Source organism: Sitophilus oryzae, unplaced genomic scaffold (assembly GCF_002938485.1).
Source record: "Sitophilus oryzae breed Bouriz unplaced genomic scaffold, Soryzae_2.0 scaffold_177_pilon_pilon, whole genome shotgun sequence".
Taxonomy (NCBI): Eukaryota; Metazoa; Arthropoda; class Insecta; order Coleoptera; family Curculionidae; genus Sitophilus; species Sitophilus oryzae.
Window position 1 is genome coordinate 310,633 of NW_022146479.1, and position 20,084 is coordinate 330,716.

General features: G+C 32.1%; 1 protein-coding gene across 2 annotated transcripts in view; it reads left to right on the forward strand.

The window, feature by feature from the left end:
• Positions 1-1,769: 1,769 nt before the first annotated feature.
• Positions 1,770-20,084, forward strand: part of LOC115882173 (engulfment and cell motility protein 1-like) — a 61,219-nt gene continuing 42,904 nt past the window's right edge. For both annotated transcript variants that reach the window (XM_030900057.1, XM_030900058.1), the window contains exons 1-7: positions 1,770-2,021; positions 7,604-7,761; positions 9,353-9,590; positions 13,366-13,631; positions 14,324-14,577; positions 16,094-16,288; positions 19,140-19,267. In XM_030900057.1, coding sequence (XP_030755917.1) covers positions 7,639-7,761; positions 9,353-9,590; positions 13,366-13,631; positions 14,324-14,577; positions 16,094-16,288; positions 19,140-19,267 — 1,204 coding nt within the window. In that variant the 5' untranslated portion in view covers positions 1,770-2,021; positions 7,604-7,638. The remainder of the gene's footprint in view (positions 2,022-7,603; positions 7,762-9,352; positions 9,591-13,365; positions 13,632-14,323; positions 14,578-16,093; positions 16,289-19,139; positions 19,268-20,084) is intronic.

The following is a 20,084-nucleotide window of genomic DNA, read 5'->3' on the forward strand; positions in this document are numbered from 1 at the left end:
TAAAAAAACTCAATAAGTTCTATCAGTCAGTACGTTGAACTATTTGTTGAAACTAGTTGAAAATTATTAGGAAAATTACAATAATTACACAGGAGATTTTTCTTGGAAAATTTATTTTTATTAAATCCCTATCTAGAGAAGTAGTATACCTAATACTACAGATAATCTGTGCTAATACTATACTAGTTAAAAAATAGTACTGCTATTAATAGTAAAATCCGATATTTTGATGGGAAGTCCAAGTCATAGATATATTTTTTTATACCTACGTATTATGAAAAAAAAGTCAATATTATTATTGATTCAGAAAAAAATGTTTGTCATAATAGATTTGGATTTTACATATTTTGTGGAATCGTTAGCAGCTTTTTTCTCACTCTCATTCTATTAATTTGCAATTTATCCTTGAATGAATAATCTAGTTACAAATTCGGATTTTACGAGTTTCGTTAAATCTTTTGCAATTATTTATTTGCCCTCAATTAATTTAAATTATGTTTTTTTATTTTCGAAAAAAAATCTGCTTTTCTTAAAGGTATATTTAAACTAATAATATAAAAGAATATATATATATATATATATATACGAATCAATAAGCTCTATCTATAATTTAGATAAAGAAAATTATACCGGGTGCGGCTCAAAAGTGACTCGCCTCTATAACTTTTTTATTTTTGGAGATAAAAAACGAGATTTGGTATGTTAATATATGACATAAATCAGGATTTATTGACGTATTCAATTGTTTTTCGTCACTTCCTGTTTCACCAGAAATTACTCCAAATTTTGATTTTTAAATAGCACCCTCGGTATATTTTTACGTTAGTCGATAGAAAATAACACTCTGAATAGAATGGCATATGATATGTCAAATTTTGACATTTTCATATTTATGTCATATACCTACTAACATACCAAATTTCTTTGCTTTTCTGAAAAAATAAAAAAGTTATAAGGGTGAGCCACCTTTGAAAAACACCCGGTATGTTTGTTTGTGGAAAATGATTATTTTATTTTTCTTCAAATAGAAACTTGATATTAACAACAAAGTCAAAATATAGAACTCCAATAATTTATTAGTTGCCTAACCAACAATTTCAATTTATTTTTATAAGTTTAACTGATGCAAAGTTGTTTGAAATAACAATACAGTTTTTTGTGTGAAGAATTTTTGTCAGTCTGAGCCTTATTAAAATTAAGAATAACATTAATTAATAAAGTAGAATAATGATATAAATTATAAAAAAATAGTTTTTTTAATAATTAGTAATATAAGTAAAAGATATAAACAAGGGTAAAAGAAAGGAAATAGTAATAAATCATTTATAAAAATAAAACACCTAAAAATATGTGAAAAATTAATATTTTAAAAAACATAAAGTTGGAGATACGAAAATCATTCACAGGCAAAAATGATTTAGTAAAAAATATTTTTTTAAATAAATCTTTGTTTCTGGAGACTTTATATTTTTTTCTAAATTAATTGTTATTTTTTGAAGTTGACTTTCTTGAGTAAATTATAATGTCACCTTTTAACAAATGACATATAGAAATATATCTATCAAATCAAAAATCAATATTGATTGTTCATTTGAAAGGTTACTATTTTGTTCTCGGTAATACGGTATTGGCTTTGGGTTCCTTTTATAATTTCAGCTATGTAATAAACAGTACGATGTAATAATTCTCAAATAAATACAATTTCTAACAAAAATATGACGTGTTTGATCTATATATTCGCTAGGAGATAAGATTATGGAGTTTAATCATTGTTTCAATAAAACCACATACGGGAAGTGCACTAACAACAATTTTATTTTCTGTTTTGTTTTGGCATATTATCACAAAGTCTGTTGCTTGGTTTATTTTACTCTTTAACATATAGAGAAAAATTATATTGTAATTAGTCACAGTTCGCCTTGCTTTCGCGTATTTTATGAACATTTACCTGTAAAAACTGTAGTAAGATTGGTTAGATATATCATCTTAAGTTTATCGAGTTTTCTAGCTCAATATTTCGGGTAAGTTTTGAGTCCTTTTTTATCCATCATAAATATGTAAATATTACTATAATAATGCATACAACAATCCCAATAAGCTCTATGTCGTTTCTGGATTGATATTATAAAAACTATTTTGTCAATATACAGGCTCATTGAGTGAAGTTTATTTTTAAATAGAATGCATTGTATATATTCTTTAACTCAATAGATTTTCTATTAGATAGTACATAAATAAGACCATTTTTAACTCAATGTGCTGCTGATTTAACCTGGCGGAGGGCAAATACCCAACGGGTAGATAAATAAAATAATGGGAATAATCAAGAAAAACCGTAAAATAATAGAGTGGATTTGACAAAAATCCAGGTAATAGATGTCATCAACAGAATCAAATCTCTCCAGGCAATGGGCAGAAATCCTGACAAGACGGACGGACAACAGATGGACCACATAAATTACAGCATGGTACCCACGAAGAATTAAGAGACCTAGAAGACCAAACCTGGGATGGGACCATAATATTAGAAAATTAGCAGGGATAACTTAAGCCCGCATAGACAACAATAGACAACAATGGGCCCAATTACAAAGAGAGTATCTAAATATTTGTGGGAGGCTACACCAGAATTCGAAATTGTTGAATAACCTGATGAAATGATGATGATGATGATGATAGTGTATTTTATATTACACCAAGTTTTTAAAAGAGAAAAGTACACTCTTATTAAAATATTTCCAATTAAATGATATAAGTAATTGGGGTAATTGGGCATCTTCATAATTTTAGCCGAGCTTTAAAAGTGCAACAAATTTAGTATAAAAATGGTCATATTTTAAAAACCGCTCGTATACAATACGACATTATGGTACTTTTGAAATGGGTATTTAACCGTTAACCACTGAGCTAGAAAATATACAGCATACTCAGAGTAAATATCTTAAACGATATAATTTTTTTCATTGTAATCATTTTCAATACATTTAATATCCTATAGGTTTTTAAAAACAGAGCGCCGAGGAGAGCGTCTAAAAAGTTGATATTTGGAGTGTAGATGTCACTAATCAAATTGATTTTTTAGACAGATTAATTATTCGGGTATGTCATAAACAGAGTATTATAGCAGATATACGATTTGCTGTAATTTTACTATATTTTTTACCCCGTCTAATTTTGAAATGTTTTTAACTATGTTTTTAAATGTGTCATTCATATTTGAAATACTTTTATCTGGGCATATTTTTTTAGGAAATATAAAAATCAAATTCAAACAGAATAATTTTATTTTTTTAATTGTATATTATTTTTCTTTAAATAACGCCGAAAACAGCATTATACAGCTTTATTGTATTAGGCTTACCTATTCTTTATTCTATTAGGACCGGTACTTTTGAAATATTTCGGTATCGGTATCGTCTTTTACAAGACCGGTATACCGGTTTCGGTACTGGTACCGGAAGACCGATTTTGGTACCGGTACCGGAAGACTGGTTTAAATCGGTCCCGAAAGACCGGTTTCAATCGTTACTGGCGGACCGGTTGCCAATCGCTACAGAAAAATAGATTAAATGATAATATGAAAATGAAAAAACCTGTATAAAATGATTTCGGTCTTCCTTTATACCGGTACCAGGACCGGTACTTTTGAAATATTCCGGTATCGGTATCGTCTTTTACAAGACCGGTATACCGGTTTCGGTACTGGTACCGGAAGACCGATTTTGGTACCGGTACCGGAAGACTGGTTTAAATCGGTCCCGAAAGACCGGTTTCAATCGATACTGGAGGACCGGTTGCCAATCGGTACAGAAAAATAGATTGAATGATAATATGAAAATGGAAAAACCTGTATAAAATGATTTCGGTACCGGTTTTTCTGCAAAGCTGATTGTGTTCTCCTACTCTAAGTATAGTACGATAAAAAGAAACTGCGTTAGCGATGGCTATGAAATGAAGATCGCTGTCATTTTATATGTAATATTATATGGGAAATGTAATCGATGTTCATTTCCAAGCCAACTGGACGCCGTTTTTTTCGATCATTCGGTATAATACGGTCAGGAACATGCAATGAAATTTATTTTGATGTATAAGGCATTGCTAGTCTACTTTGGTCTAGTAATCTAGATTTGTTTTTTTAGTATATCTAAAATTCAAGTAAAGCATCTTACTTATGGATCACTCAATTTTATAAACTAAAATACCCGTAAAACTCGATATTCAATAGCGTCTACTCTATTATTTAAAATATGTAAAATAGCAATTTAATTCCGCTCCATTTATATCTCCAAGAACAGCAGCTTCCAGTATTATTTTTATTTTTCATAAGTAAAGAGAATGTTGGACAAGAAATCAAGAATATGCCGGAAATGTGAACATCAACAATAGGAATGTTAAGTTAGATCAATAACGTTATAACGGTAACGGTTCGATTTACGATATATTCCGAGAAATCTAATTTATCTCTCAAAATACCGTATATTTATTATGTTACCGTATTTACTTAACGTTACAGGCACGAGAACTTTCTATTCACATTTTTTAATACGGTATAATGAGGTATATGCTCACTGGTACAACAACCAAAACTGTTATTTCGGTCTTTCCGATATTCCGGTTCACCCGGTACAACCGGTCTTTCGGTCTTCTGGTCCAACCGGTCTTCCGGTCCAGTCGGTATACCGGTTCAGTATCGGTTCCACCAATCTAATTGTTGGAATCGGTATACCGGTTATAGGACCGGTACTTCATGATACCGGATACCGATACTGAAATCTTAGGACCGAAGGTCTCTATATTCTATCGTTAATAATTATGCGGTAATGCATTCCTTGCATACATATTCTTTTTTATTTGTTTTTCACATATTATTTAATAAAAACATTAAGAAATAAAAGTAGTTTACTATTTATTTTTTAGTTTCAATAAATATGATGTTTTAAAATTAAAATTGATAAAAACGTACGTATTTTATAATAAAAGGAAATAATTTGTTATAATTATTTAATAACAAAAATGCAGATACTCTACTGAAACAGCTAAGTGAAATTGACATGTCTTAGTTATTTATTATTCACTTAATTATAATAAACTAATTAGGTAATTCTAAATAATTTTTTTTCATTGATTTTGTTTAGGTACTACTCTTGCCATATTTATAATGATCTTTACTAGTGAAAAGTTGTTCCATTGTTTTTCATATTTTTATTTTAACTGCTTTTTAAAAAGCTTTCTTAGATTCTTAAGAGTCTATTAGGCTCCGCGCGCACTGCATCGGATCGGACCGACCAGCAAAAGCGACTGCGACCATCGTACATATAGACGGCGCCGGCGTCCACTAAAACATTTCGGCCTGTAGAGGCCAGATTCCTACCTCTATCTATCTACGATAGTCGAGTCATCGCCTTCGCCGTTTCTCGCTGGCCCGATCCGATGCAGTGCGCGCGGAGCTTTTACGCTGTACTGTCTGGGTAAAGCGGGTGTGTGGCCCAAGGAAATATATATTATATTTTAGTAATCTGCCTAAGGCTTAGCCCGATCCTGTCGTCTTAAGCCACACACAAAATTCCAAACACACATGCTTTGATTAAGGCTTGATTAAGGTTTGCAGAGCTTTAGCTTTTGCCATATAATAGCGAACAATTTGTTACAAAATCATATAAATTATATATCACTGTAATCACAAAACTTCAATCTATTTCGGTATTGTAACGGAATTTTAAATTTTATCTTTATTTTCGAGAAAATTTAGTCCAAACATGAGGAATATTTTGTTGATGTTTGACCATCAAAATCTATAAATTAAAGAAGTTGTCTAAAAATGTGCTACAATACGGATATTCTTTAATTTCCTTCTTCATTTGTGTAAAAATACCTAGCCAGTTTTACATAAAACGTTAAATGGCGAACGCTTATTTTGCTACTTTTTCGGACTAGTGAAATAGACTCTTAATAATATCACTGTAATTCAGGTTGTGACACAATGTGTTTCTAAATTCGTACATTTTGCATAAAACCAACTATAAAATAAACAAGAAATAACATAAAATACACCCCGCCTATAAGTGAATAATAGTTTATCTGAATATCTTCGATAACAACAATATTAAGCTTATTATATTAAAAAACATATTTTGAAAGCAATAGTTTCAGAACGAAATAACAGTCTCCTATATTTCGTCCAAACTAAGTTTCAAAAATTGAATTATTGAAAACTTTTTCAAAAATACTTATAATTTTATTTCAAAAATAACGCTATTATTGCAGTAAGAAGTTTCATTGACTTAGAACTTGTATTATTGCCTGAAAAGTTTTCAATCAACTTATGAAAAATATGTTGTCTCTAAAATAAACTGAAGTTTTTATAAAACGGAATTGAGTTTTTAAAAGTTTTGATATGTATTAAAGAATATTATTAGACATATTTACTTTAAAAGCGACTATAAACTTGGAGGGACAAAAAAATTGTTCTCAACAATATACTTAGCAATTTGAAGAAACATGGCTTCTTTTGTAGTATTTTCTATTTTGTTTGCTGGCTTTTAAACTTATTATTTACCTATTTTAAGGTACTAACACAGATTATAATCTTTGTTTTTTCTTTATTGGTTTCAATTTTCGGAATCGGGCACTAGTTAGGTTACTAGTTTGCGCACATAGCACGCCCACTTATGGCCTCTAAAATTGTGCACAGCGCCTGACCGGCACAGTTATTAGAGAGATATCGGACCGAATAGCGTCATCCAGTATTTACGCGTACCTTATCATGGTTACGATATGCGCGAGTCAATTTTTAACGCAACACCCGCTAATAACGTTACCGCCTGACGTAATTTGCGGATCAATTACACCAAGCGCTCTTTCTAAATAACCTCTGATAACGTTTAAAAATTGCTTAAATGGGCATGTGCGGGTATTTGACAACCGGAGCCGGCCGGCGCGGCGAGATCTTTTATTTTAGGTTATGTTTAAATTGTTTTGAATTATTGCTTTAGTTTTATTAGGTAATTTGATATTTAAGTAGCTGGGATTAGTTTTAATTAAATAAATATGGCCTAAAATATGGATTCCACCTCTTCCAATACTAAAGAACCTATAAAGAGTCTTAGGTTTACAGCAGATGACGACTTAGCCCTTCTAAGAGAATTTGTTGCTTGTTGCCCTAAACCCACAGGCAGACGTTGAACAATAAAGCACTGGAAATAAGCACTTTAGCCCTTTAGTTTTAAAATACCTAGTAAACAAAACAATTTCAAAGTTTTAAATTCAAAGTTAGGTTAAGTTTAAATAGCGGAGGCGACGCGATCAGAATTCTTTCCGATCCGATAACTATAAATGAAGAGAGTTAATACCACCTCCGTAAAGGAAATAACACCTGGCCTTATTAACGTCCATGCACGCTATTCGGTTTAGCGATATCTCTCTATTACGCTGTTTATTATTATTTTACGCGAGTTTATTTTTGCGCACAGGAAATTTGACTCGTTTGCACATCGTCATAAAAAACAATTTTCGTACCACGAATTAGGGACAAGATTTTTATCTGTATACTTATAGGATACCTAATCTGTGGTACTAATGTTAATTTTTTTGCTTATTGTAGGAAAGAAATTGTTTTGTAAAATTATAGGATATAAGATGACGACGATAGCAAAAATATCCGTTGAAAAATATGATTCACAAGAACAAATTTTATATGATTTCGACAAAAGTAAAAGCTTGGAGGATAATATTAAAGATATCTGCGAAAAAACTGGAATCGTGAGTAGATATAGTATAAAATAAGAATAAAAACTAACTAATATATTGTTTAATTATAACAGAAATATCGTCCTTATTGTACCTGAAGTAGATCTTTCAAATTTTTTTTAATTTACAATTTTGATTGTCTTATGAATGCTCAGAATTTTGATTAAAAAAATATTTACTAAAGTTTGTGGCAGCGAAAGGATAATTGTGGGTGATAGTTGTTTCTGTAACTATAAATTACAGTTTACAGGTAAATTGTATTTCGATTATTTTTAGATGTTGTCTGTCAAAATCTTCCGTGATTCGTTGGACAAGCGTTAGATAATAATATGTGTGTTTCTCAAAATATTTTAACTGGTAGTTATAGTTCAATCCCAGAAACACGCCTATGAGGTTTTTTTCGCGAGAAATTAAAATTCGAAATTTTTTGAAAAATTTTTTGGATTTTTTTTTAGTTTTTAGTTAAAAAACATAATTTCGTCATAATATGACAACATAGGTATTAGATTAAATTTACAAGAAAGAAAACCCAGAAAAGATCCAGTGGTTCTCAAAATTTTAGCAAATAAACATTTTTTTTTGGAAATTTTCAAAGTAAAATAACTCCAAAATCAAACAATAAATCACCACAATACACAAAAACACTTTTACTTTTACACTGGACGCGCGTTTCGCTAACCATGTTAGCATCATTAGCAAATGATTTAGTTTCAGTTTTTAATTATCTGCTAATGATGCTAACATGGTTAGCGAAACGCGCGTCCAGTGTAAAAGTAAAAGTGTTTTGGTGTATTGTGTTGATTTAGTGTTTGATTTTGCTGTGTAACACCAAAGGTTCCAACCCTCAACTGTAATAATATAACTCCGTTATTTTGGACTTATTTGAAAAACGATAAAAAGAAAATATGTTTCTTTTATCGAGATCTACCACCCCTTAAAATACTTGCACATATTTCTGGGACACCCTGTATATATCGTTATAACCGAAATAGCCCAAGTTATGTCTCAACTAGCAAAACCGGTGCGTAAAACTATGCTCGCTACCATAGTTGAACTCATCTAAAAAGTTTTGATTAGCTTCAATAATAAATTATAATACAAGTTAGACCTTCTGTAGATATCAAAATATTTACTTTTTTATTTTTTTTTCTTAGAATTTTCACAAATTATACTTCCTAACACTTTTAGAATTATTATACAGGGTCGCTAATATGTATGGGAACGGTCGATTATTACGTAAAATATACGAGGTACCGCAAAAAGTTAAATACAAAAGTTATAGGGTTTTTAAATATCTATTAGAGAGTAATAAATTTAAGTATACAGGGTCGGTCATAAAGTCGTGGCATATCAAAGTTTCATTTTTTTAAATGAAACCCCCTGTATATTATTGCATATTTCAATTCTTCCTTCAATTCTAAGCAAAAATCGAAATACACACAATGTACCTCAAACCAGCCATTTTTTGTTTTTTGAAAATATTACTTAATGAATAACACTAAATGAAATTAAGTGTCATATTATATCTAATATAACAATAATAATATAAAAATGACACACAGTTGGAATTAAACGATTTTACTGTTAAATGTATTTATTTTAGCCCGAATCAAACGTGTTTGGTTTGAAACACAATCCGACCAAAAACAATTTAACAAACCATTACGTTTCCGAAGATAATTATTTAAACATCAAACACAACGACTGTTTAAAAGTGGTATTTTCGATCAAACATATACTGAGTTATATAGAGACTCATATTTTCGATCCAGCATTGAGAGACACTGTCTTTCAGTACATTGATAGATTGGGAACTGATCCGGTATTTATAGAGGAACTTGGTAAGTGTAAATAATAATTTTAAATATCGTAATATATATTTTAATTACTCCTAGTAAGTACTCACATGGGGTATTTTAACATCCCAATTAATTTTTGATGAGAAACACGAGAAAAAAGAGTAATTTGGATGTCATATGAGTAACTATTTAAGACACATCAATTTTAATAATTGTAGACATTGAAAAACTGGTAAATAATAACTAAACATTAATTCCTTGAATATTCGGATTCGGAAATTGCTTGGGCCTTACTTATTTGCTAAGCCAATGTTGATGGAATGTACATATCCATTTGCACACATTCCATGCCTTCATGATTTCTGGGACAAAAACATCATCTTCCTTTGCCAGTTTTGGACCATTTTTGCACATGTAATGTTTCAAGATAATATACTTTTTTCTATAGCAACTGTTAAAATTGCCTTATATCTATCAAAAATAGTAGATAAAATAGTACTTTAACCGCAAGGGTAGATTAAATTATACTTTATAGCGAGGATAGGTTAAAAACTTTATTTCTTCTTGCACGTTTTTTAATTGCTTCCATTTTTAAAAATTTTTGTATTCCTTTTCATAAGTTATTCGGGATTTAAATGGAAGTAGTTTGAATATGGCGTTTGTCGCCTCAGCCTGAATATCTGTTGGTAATTTACTTATTTCGTTTTGAGCCATTTCTGGCTCCAATTCAATCAGCAATCGAAATCGACACGAAAGAGTCGAATAAAAAATATTGACTCAAAACTGACAACTAAAGAGACAGCTTTATTTATTTGTCAAATTACATAGAAACCAACGCCAACCTAGCATAATATCGTTTCTACTAGTAATAAATTCCTTGAAATAATAATTTCTGAATATTTTTTAAAACGTAACTCGCTATGGAAAAAATATTGTTTTATACACGACGATAAAATTGCATTGTCGTCTCCCGAAATTAATTCATTCGCGATTTCATCGCTCGTGAATTAATCTTTTTTGTATAAAAAATAACTATTAGTAGATCTTATTGGTTCCTCGACATCCACTAGAAGTAGTTCTTAAATTGTGGTGACATTATTGCGACTACTCGTGTCTGTTAGCACATGTAATGGAAGCAGGTTAATCACCACGATTTTAAAGATCTGGAAATATCTTAAAGACCCCTGTTCTTGAGTTATAATGAGTTATAACTCATCATACAGTCTCAGGGCTTTGACAAATGCTAGTATCTAAAACGGTTTCGCAGAGGTTAGTTCTCCATCTTCGATATCAGTCATACCAAAATTTATGGCACGAATGGTTGACGTCTCGGCGTACTTAGTGATGAGGTGTTCTGGTATTTTCCCATTTTCCCCACAGAGTCTGCATTCTCCATTATTTCTTAGCTTCAATCTACTGAAGTGTTTATTGAGAAGACAGTGTCCTGTTAAAAAAACCATGACAATCCATTTTGTTCTAACTGAAATTAAGGAAAATCTATATCTTTCTCGGTCATATATATATATGTTCCCGTCATCCCTTCGTGGGACATAGATAGGGCTTCTAAGAGATGTTTCCATCTGATCCGATTCTGAGCTGTCTGTTTGATCTCTCCCCATGTTTTCCCAACCTCTTGGGCTTCAGAGGTTACTGTTCTTCTCCAGGCATTCCTTGGTCTTCCCCTGGCACGTCTTCCCTGTGGATTCCTTTCAAGTGCCTGTCTAGCGATATCTCTGTAGGGCCTGCGCAAAATGTGCCCAATCCAGCCCCCCTTTCTTTTCTTAATTTCGATATCTATTCGATTTTGTGATGTTCTTCTCCACAGTTCTTCGTTGTTAATTTGATTGGGCCAGAAAATTCTCAATATTCTTCAAAGACACTGTAGACGATCCATGAGACCACGCGTAACCTTCCATGTTTTGCATCCATAAAGCAAAATAGATTTGACATTGCTACTGAAGAGCTGGACTTTAGTTTTTTTGCTATATATAGAGGAGTTCCACACAGGTGTAATCATGCCAAAAGCTCTTTGTGCTTTCAAAATCCTTTCCTCTATATATTTCTCTGTGCTCCCATCGCTGTGAACCATACTTCCCAGGTACTGAAATTCATCAACTCTTTCGATGGCTAGGTTGGAGAGGTATAGATCTTGGTTGTTGGGAGTATTTGACCTCATTTCTTTGGTTTTCGCCACGTTAATTTGAAGACCGACATTATTAGCTTGCTCTTGGAGTCTAAGAAGTTTTTGAGACATATCCGAATGTGAATGAGAAAAGATGCATATATCGTCTGCGTAATCCAGGTCTTCTAACCTGCTTAAGAGTCCCCATTGTATCCCTAGCGGTTCTTTAAATGCTCTATTTAGTGCTACATCCAGAACGATGTTAAAGAGTAGCGGCGAAAGTATACAGCCCTGTTTTACACCTACTGCAATAGACATTTTCTCCCCCACTTAACCTTTATGTAATACACAGGTTGTAGCATCATGATAAAGCATTTTAATCATGCGGATTATTTTTTCGGGTACTTCTTTTTCTCTCAAAGCTTTCCAGATGGCTATCTGTTTTATAGTATCGAATGCTCTTTGAAAATCCACGAACACCATGTATAATGGCGATCTGAACTCTTGAGATTGCTCTATTATTATTCTGAGAGTATTAATTTGGTCGATACACGATCTTTGAGGCCTAAAGCCCGCTTGTTCTTTTCTCAAAGTCGGTTCAAGGGCATCTGATATTCCTTTTTGGATGACTGTAGCAATTATCTTGTTAATGGTGTTAAGTAAGGTAATGCCTCGCCAGTTCTTACCCTGGGATAAGTCACCCTTCTTGGGGAGTTTTACAATAAGTCCTTCTTTCCACGTTGACGGGATATGTTCTGTTTCCTAACTAATTTTTATTATTGTCTCTAGTAGCTGTGCAATACTTTCTGGGTGTATCTTAAATAGTTCAGCGGGTATATTATCAAGACCTGCCGCTTTGCCAATTTTCAGCTGTGATAATGCTTGCTTAATTTCTTGAATCGATGGAGCACGTGTTGCGATTCTAGATTTGCAGTTCTCTGTTGGAGACGGTACCTCATCAATATCATATGTTACCTGTTGAGGCTCACTAAAAAATGCTGTCTATCTGTGCAGCTGATCGTCTTTTGAGGTCAGTATATTTCCTTCTTTATCTTTTACTATGGGACATTCCCTATCAATGTTTTTATTGGCAAACGTTTTAGTAGTGTGATAAAGTGTCTTGGAATCAATTACTTCAGCTGCCATTTGAGCTTTTTCTGCAAGTTCTTCTGTCCACAAGCGTTTATTTCTTCTTGCTGATCTCTTCACTTCCTTATTCTTTGTGCGATATTGCTCCTCTAGTATTCTTATTTGTGTGCTGTGGCCTGCCTGTAGAATTTTTGGTTTAATTTCTTTTCTTTCTTTAATCTTTTCCCATGTGCCACCTGAGATCCATGGCTTTTTAATATGTCTCTGATATCCGAGGTTTTCTTCGGCAATCTTTTGAAGGCTTTCTTTAACTTCTTCCCGTTTCTCTTCTATATTTACAGTTGAATTGTCGATGTTTATTTCTTCTATCTGGTGCTTTATTTGGTTTTGAATGTTAGGAGAAGCCAGTCGACAAAGATCGAATTTACGTCTTAGCGGTTGTGTTTTCCGAATCTTTGCAATTTTTTTTTCTTTCTCGCAAATCTTTCTCGGTCATACGTCCTGATAAATTTCAAAAAAATTGTATAGATATGTAATCATAGAATATAATATTTTCTTTAATAACTTATATCAGTGTATCTGTTACAAAAAAATCTTATTTTTCAGCTGACAGTGAGGGTCATATAAAACTCATCGATATCTTCATAACTGAGAATTTAGAGGAAACCGAAGAAGAACTGCCTTTACTAATAACCATTCTTCACTTGTTCTCTAAGGGAAGAATAAAAGATACTAGTCAAAACATACTGCAGAAAATTTTTAATATATTGAACAACACAGACAAACCTTTAGAAACCTATAATTATAGTTTGTCTATTTTGCAGAAGATATTGGTTAGCAGGAATCATGTTTTTGATCCATGGAAGGAAAAGGTGAGTATTAAACTAACGTCAGACATATCACACCCACCCAGATTTTATCAAATATTAAAAATCTACTGACACTAAATCATAAAAATGAAAATATCTTGGAAAATCTCTGTTTGGGTGGTAGGCAACCTTAATAGTATTTTGAAGAGACATAAACTCCCCATTGAATATCTGAATAATATACTGGGTGTTCCATTTAAAATAAAAGAGTAACTTGCTTTTAGAGGTGGCCAATGTTTAATATTAATTTTGTCTAACCCTGTATAACTCTTTGGATCAAGTTATTTAATTTGATTTAAAGTACAATAGTTAATTTAACTACATATTAGGCTATACCGGGTAAATTCCAATTTAGGTAGATTTTATTGTAATTTAAAAATAGTTCTTTATTTTTAGAAAATGTTAAATATGTTAAAATCCTTGTATTTTTATCATATACCTCTCTAATAAAACTCAGCTTTATTTTTCTCCCAGAATCCGGAAATAAATTAATGTATAGGTTAAAAAAATACAACTTTGATATGTAATTTTTTTGGGGACACCCTGTAGAACTCCAATACCAAATCCCGGTTATTTATCTAAAAACCAATTTTGAGAAACATCCAACACATAGATGGATGATATAAAAATTACAATTTTGTAGTAAACTAGTTATAACGATTGAAATTCTATCTAACATTGTTATATTAATGTAGATTATTCAGTACTTACCTTTGAAAGACATAGTACCCTACACATGGAAACACTCAAACATGGATCTTCAGTATAGTGCTCTCTTGCTCATAAACACGTTAATTCGCGTATGCAAAGGAGACAGAAGACTGAAACTTATCAAGGAGATGAACCAAAGTAAAAACAGAGAAAATATTTACAATTATATCATTGTAAAGGGAAATTTGGATAGGAAAATGGAACATGAATTGTATGTTTTACAAACATACCTGTTAAGGTACTCCTTTGTTCTCATTTGATACAGATTTATTAAGTTTATAAATATACAGTTCATACCAAATAAACTTTTAGTCACGTGATTAAGCTTCACCGGCACAGCGTTGCCCACTTTTCTCTATTTTCTTAGAGGGACTTACTAGAATATACTTAAGGGACGTAAAGGGCCATTGCTACCTTAGGACGTAAAGAGCCATTGCTGCTTTCCCCTTCAAAATATTCTAATAAAGTTGCGATGAGTTTTTTACGGCTACTAAGCTATCTTGTACCACTTAAGAGGTGCACTAAAAGAGGTTCTAAAAAGAACCATGTTCGATGGCAAGGTCTACTAGTAAACATTTTTAAGCTTAAAGTATCACAACATTATTTAATTAAACCAAAAACTTGTAATATATAAAACTAAAATGTCAAAATGAATACATACATACATACATACATACCGCCATTACTCGCTGACGAGTTTTTGACACGTATCAGAAGATTGTCACGCAAGGCGTTTTCTTTCATGAGCTTTTCTGTGACTGAAAAGCCCGATACGTGATGTTATTTGTCTACTGCACTCCAGACATTCAAAAATCTCATTGCTTTGTTGCCTCTTTACTTTTTGGTTGTCGCTCTTAACTGACTTTACAATTCTTCTCCATTCCGTTCTGTTGTGAGCTGCCTCTTCCCACTCATTCTGCTTGTTAATTCCCTTTAAGTTTTCGTGGAAAATATCCTTGAACCTTTTGAGTTGTCCACCCGGCCTTCTCTTACCGTCTACAAGCTCACCGTAAAGCAGATATTTTGACCAGCCCATCTTAAGCGGGACTTAATACTCAATAATCAGTAATCATGACTTCAATACTCTCGCAGTTAGCTTTTTCAAGGACCGATACGTTTGAGACATGATGGAACCATTTTATTCTTAAGAGTTGTCTAAGATGTCTCTGTTGCAACTTGTTCAATGCGTTCATGTGTCGGCGGTACGGCACCCAGGTTTCGCTTCCATATAACATGGTGGGAATTATTATCGCGCTCGGTACACCGCAAGTTTCGTTTTTGTGCTCAAGTCATGATTGTAGAAAACCCTCTCTCTTAATTTCCAGAATGCTCTTGAGGCATTGAGGGAGGAATGCTCATTGTCAAAATGAATGACAATGTCAGGAAATAAATAAATAAATGCGGCAACTTGACATTTTTTACAGCAGAGCTACCACCTGAATCCCCAGCGGGAAATTTAAATTTCAGTTAGTCCGCCCGGCGCCGTATATCTCCATGGTTGGCAACAATGAATTTAAAAATCGCGCCCTCGATTACGTAACTAAAAGTTTAATTGATATCAAATATAGGTTGTTTTTTGTACTGTAAATAGAATTTTCTCCCCTTTAAATACTTACAATTATTTAAGAGACACACTTAAATTTCTCTGTTACTAGTACATTCAAAAATACCTAAAGATATGATTATTTTGAGTTAAAAAATGTCAAAATATACTAAATAATAATTTCAAATCTATTATTTTTATATTTTTTCAGTTTATTTACTGAAGCCCTTCACAGTGGTATACCGATAAACAATAATTCCTTTTTTAAAAAGGATGACTTTGAACTGTGTCCTGAAGACATGAGGAGGATTACAGTTCTGATGGACTTTGAGGAAGATGCTTCGCCTCTAAATCAGTTTCATTCCATAGAAAATCTAGTGCTTAACGACGGAGATAGAAATTCTAGGTAGGGTCAAGTAGTGTAAAATGAGACATTTTTCCAAACTATTAGTTTTTTTCCTTAGTTCATCATCATCATCATTATCATCATTTTCAGCTTATTCAACCATTTCTAATTATGGTGTAGCCTCTCTCACATACTCTCTTTGTAGATGGGCCCATTGTTGTCTATTGTTAGCTATGCGGGTCCAAGTTATCCCTAATCTAATTTCCTAATATCATGGTCCCATCTCTGGTTCGGTCTTCTTCTAGGTCTCTTAATTCCTCGTGGGTACCATTCTGTAATTTTTGTGGTCCATCTGTTGTCTGTTCTTTTTGCCAGGTGTCCTGTCCAATGTCATTTAAGGGATTTGACTCTCTGAATGGCATCTACAACCTGGGTCTCTTTTAGTATCCACTCTAGTCTTTTACGGTCTCTCTTGGTTATTTCCAGCATACAGTGGCGGACTAAAGGGGGGGCGGAAGGGGCGGTCCGCCCCGGGCCCCGTTTTTTAGGGGGCCTCCGAATCTTAATAAGTAATTTTTTATTCAACTGGCAAACAAGGCCAATATGTGTTCAGTAGTTATAAAGCAGTTTGTAGGTGGAGTATGCAAACCATACGTATATGCCAACTATAAACAGTATAAATGGAAGCAGATATTTACTTAATTATCAATTATCAGGCCCCAGTAATTGTCAATTGAATTTTCTATTTAGGAAATTAAATCAAGTGGTAATTTTCTTTGTTTAAAATATCGAATAACTATTATTTTTTATATATTTTGAGACTGAATTTATTTATTTTAGCTTTTAAGTTATTTTTCAATAGTTTCATTATTTATTTTTACTGAATAATCATTTTAATATACAACCAATGCACAGCATAACTTGTATTCTAGCTTCATTACTGATGATGAGCAGTGAAGTCTTTGGTATAACGGGGGCCATGGTCCTCAGACAGCGAAGGGGCCCCTCGGATCTTGGAGGAATTACAAAATCGCGATATTTTGTCGCGGTATTTCCCTGGAAGCATTTTTAAGAAAAAAATATTAAAAATTTTTGGACGAAAAAAACTACCTGTCAAAAAAATTTGTACAGCCTAAAAGTCAAATTTAGTGATTATCACAGCTGCTGTGACATAAAGAAAAGACATGTGGCTATCTATATAAAAAATTAAATTGTTCGAATGTCATATAATAATGGCGGTAACTGTCATAGAATTGAGCGATTAAAAAATTATCAGAAATATTTTTTTTTTTCAAATGGAAACCCACTTTTTTTATTTCACTAGTGAAAAAGTTTTCCAATTCGTTATTAACTGGACATATAATAATAACTTAAAAACGATTTATTTTAGGTAGAGGAACATATATGTATACATATAGTCAAAAAGTAACAAATTTTAAAAACGAAAGTAACGAAAGCCTTTCCATGAGTAAAATAAAAAAGTGGATTTCCATTTGAAAAAAAAATGATTTATGATAATTTTTTAATCGCTCAATTCCATGACAGCTGCGGCCATTATTATATGACATTCGGACAATTTAATTTTTGACATAGATAGCCACATGTCTTCTCTTTATGGTACAGTGGCTGTGGCAATCACTAAATTTGACGTTTAGGCTATATACATATATTTGACAGGCAGTTTTTTTCCTCTAAAAATTATAAATATTTTTTTTTCTCACAAACGGTTAACGTTAGGTATAGAGTGTTTAATATCAAAATTCATAAAATTTTACAGAAAATTTAAGTATGTAATAAAAAATGGGGTCGCCCATTTAAAATAAGAAAGTTGCTGTCAACTTCCGGTACTTCCAAAAGTGTCGCCATATTGAAAATATTTTTAATGATATGCACAAAATTTCGTATCTAGATATTGTAGTTCTCTAGAAACTTCTAACGCAGGCTCAGCCTGGGACACCCTGTATAAATACTTGAATTTACGTCATTCAATTTTTACATAATGTGCATTAGAAGTATATCATTATCTAAACAGACCGGGGCGGGGGCCACATTTAGCTTCGCCGCGCCGGGTCCCCGACCGGCTTAGTCCACCACTGCCAGCATATTTCGTTATCTTTCATTTTCTTAGTTACAAACATTTAAATATAAAAGGCTCTGTGGTAATAAAACTATTGCAAAAGTAAAAATATAGCAGAAATACTTGAAAAAATTCAGTATGCAGAAAATAGTCCAAAAAAGCTTTGGCTGTTTAAATATCATTAAGGTTACATCTCCGCTGTTGACTAAGTTTGCAACTTTTTAAAGATATTTTTTGTGGACTAGCTAAAGAGGATTTAACTTAAATGGACTTAATTAAATGGAAACTTTTTCTAGACCATGAACTTAAACCTTAAAACCATGCGATGTATTTGTAATTTCAGTTTTTCCATGGGGATGATCTGTTAACAGTTGAAGGGTTTATAGGGAAAAAACTTGAGAAGCGCCAATTTCTTAATTTTAGGATTTTACAATATTATAGTTGGTCTAACTGGTCCCTACAAAGTGTATAAACCCTGCAGGGCAATAAGTTGTTAAACCCTATGATGTATGTCTAGTAAAAACATAGAATACACGGAAAGAACCTGATAACCACCAGTCGTCTGGTGCTCTCCTGTAAAATTAGTAAAATGGTCTTATCATGTTTTCCCCTGGACCCTTCAATTTCTGTTAAATGTTCCTAAAACCGACTGAATATAAGTTTCAGTCGTTTTATTTCAATCCCTTATTTTTCTTTTTTATGTCTCATTTTTACTTCTCTTGACCCTAAGTTTTATTATATTTTGTTACTTTGAAAACACCCTTTATTTTTAACAAGGAATCAGAATTTTTTATTTGTTTTGAAACACTCTGTGTAATAGTAGGTTTTATGTAGAATATCACTGGCCTCGCTTAAATCAAACGAGAGCATTCAGACTGGCAGCAAGGGTTCTTCTAAATACAATTCAGAGTATTTTGATGTGGATAATGCAACAATCAGTCACTTAACACTAGAAGCATTAAGTAAGTACATATTTTACTAAAAATTATTCATCATATTCGTTACGCTTTGTTTTATTAGTATTAATTCAGTGTCCTATTTTTGAAAGATTGACATATATTCTACAGGGTTGTTCACCACATACGACACTGAGTATTGTAGCTAAACGATTAGATTTTTTTAGAAATTGTAAGTTTTGGGTTCGTTGAAGGACTATTACAGCTACAATTTAAAAATATTTTTACAAGATACAGAGTGTCCCAAATAAATAAAACATATCAAAGTTGTATTTTTTTAAATGGTTAAATTATTTTTTTAAATTATAACTGATCAATAAATAGACTTCAGTAAATATTTAGTATTAAAAACTTTGATAACCTTGGAGAAATGAAGTCTTAAAATATTTACTGCAATTTCACAAAATTGAAAATATTTCAAAACGGTAAGGTTTAAGTATAATAAACCTTAATCAAATTTACCTTTATTTTAATCGTAGGAACTAAAAATGTAATAATATACAGCGTGTTCCATTTAAAAAAAAATACAACTTTGATATTTTTTATTTATTTGGGACACTCTGTATCTTGTAAAAATATTTTTAAATTGTAGCTCTAATAGTCCTTCGACGAACCCAAAACTCACAATTTGTAAAAATCTAATCGTTTAGCTACAATATTCCGTATCGTATGTGGTGAACATCTTTGTATAGTGTTTTTTAAATAGGTACAAATATTTTTAATGATTTCTAAAATAAGGGTACAGAGTAATGCCAAAATAGAAGAGAATAGAGTTATTTAATTTTAAAGGTTTATTTTAATGTACCTGCAGTCCTAAAAAGTG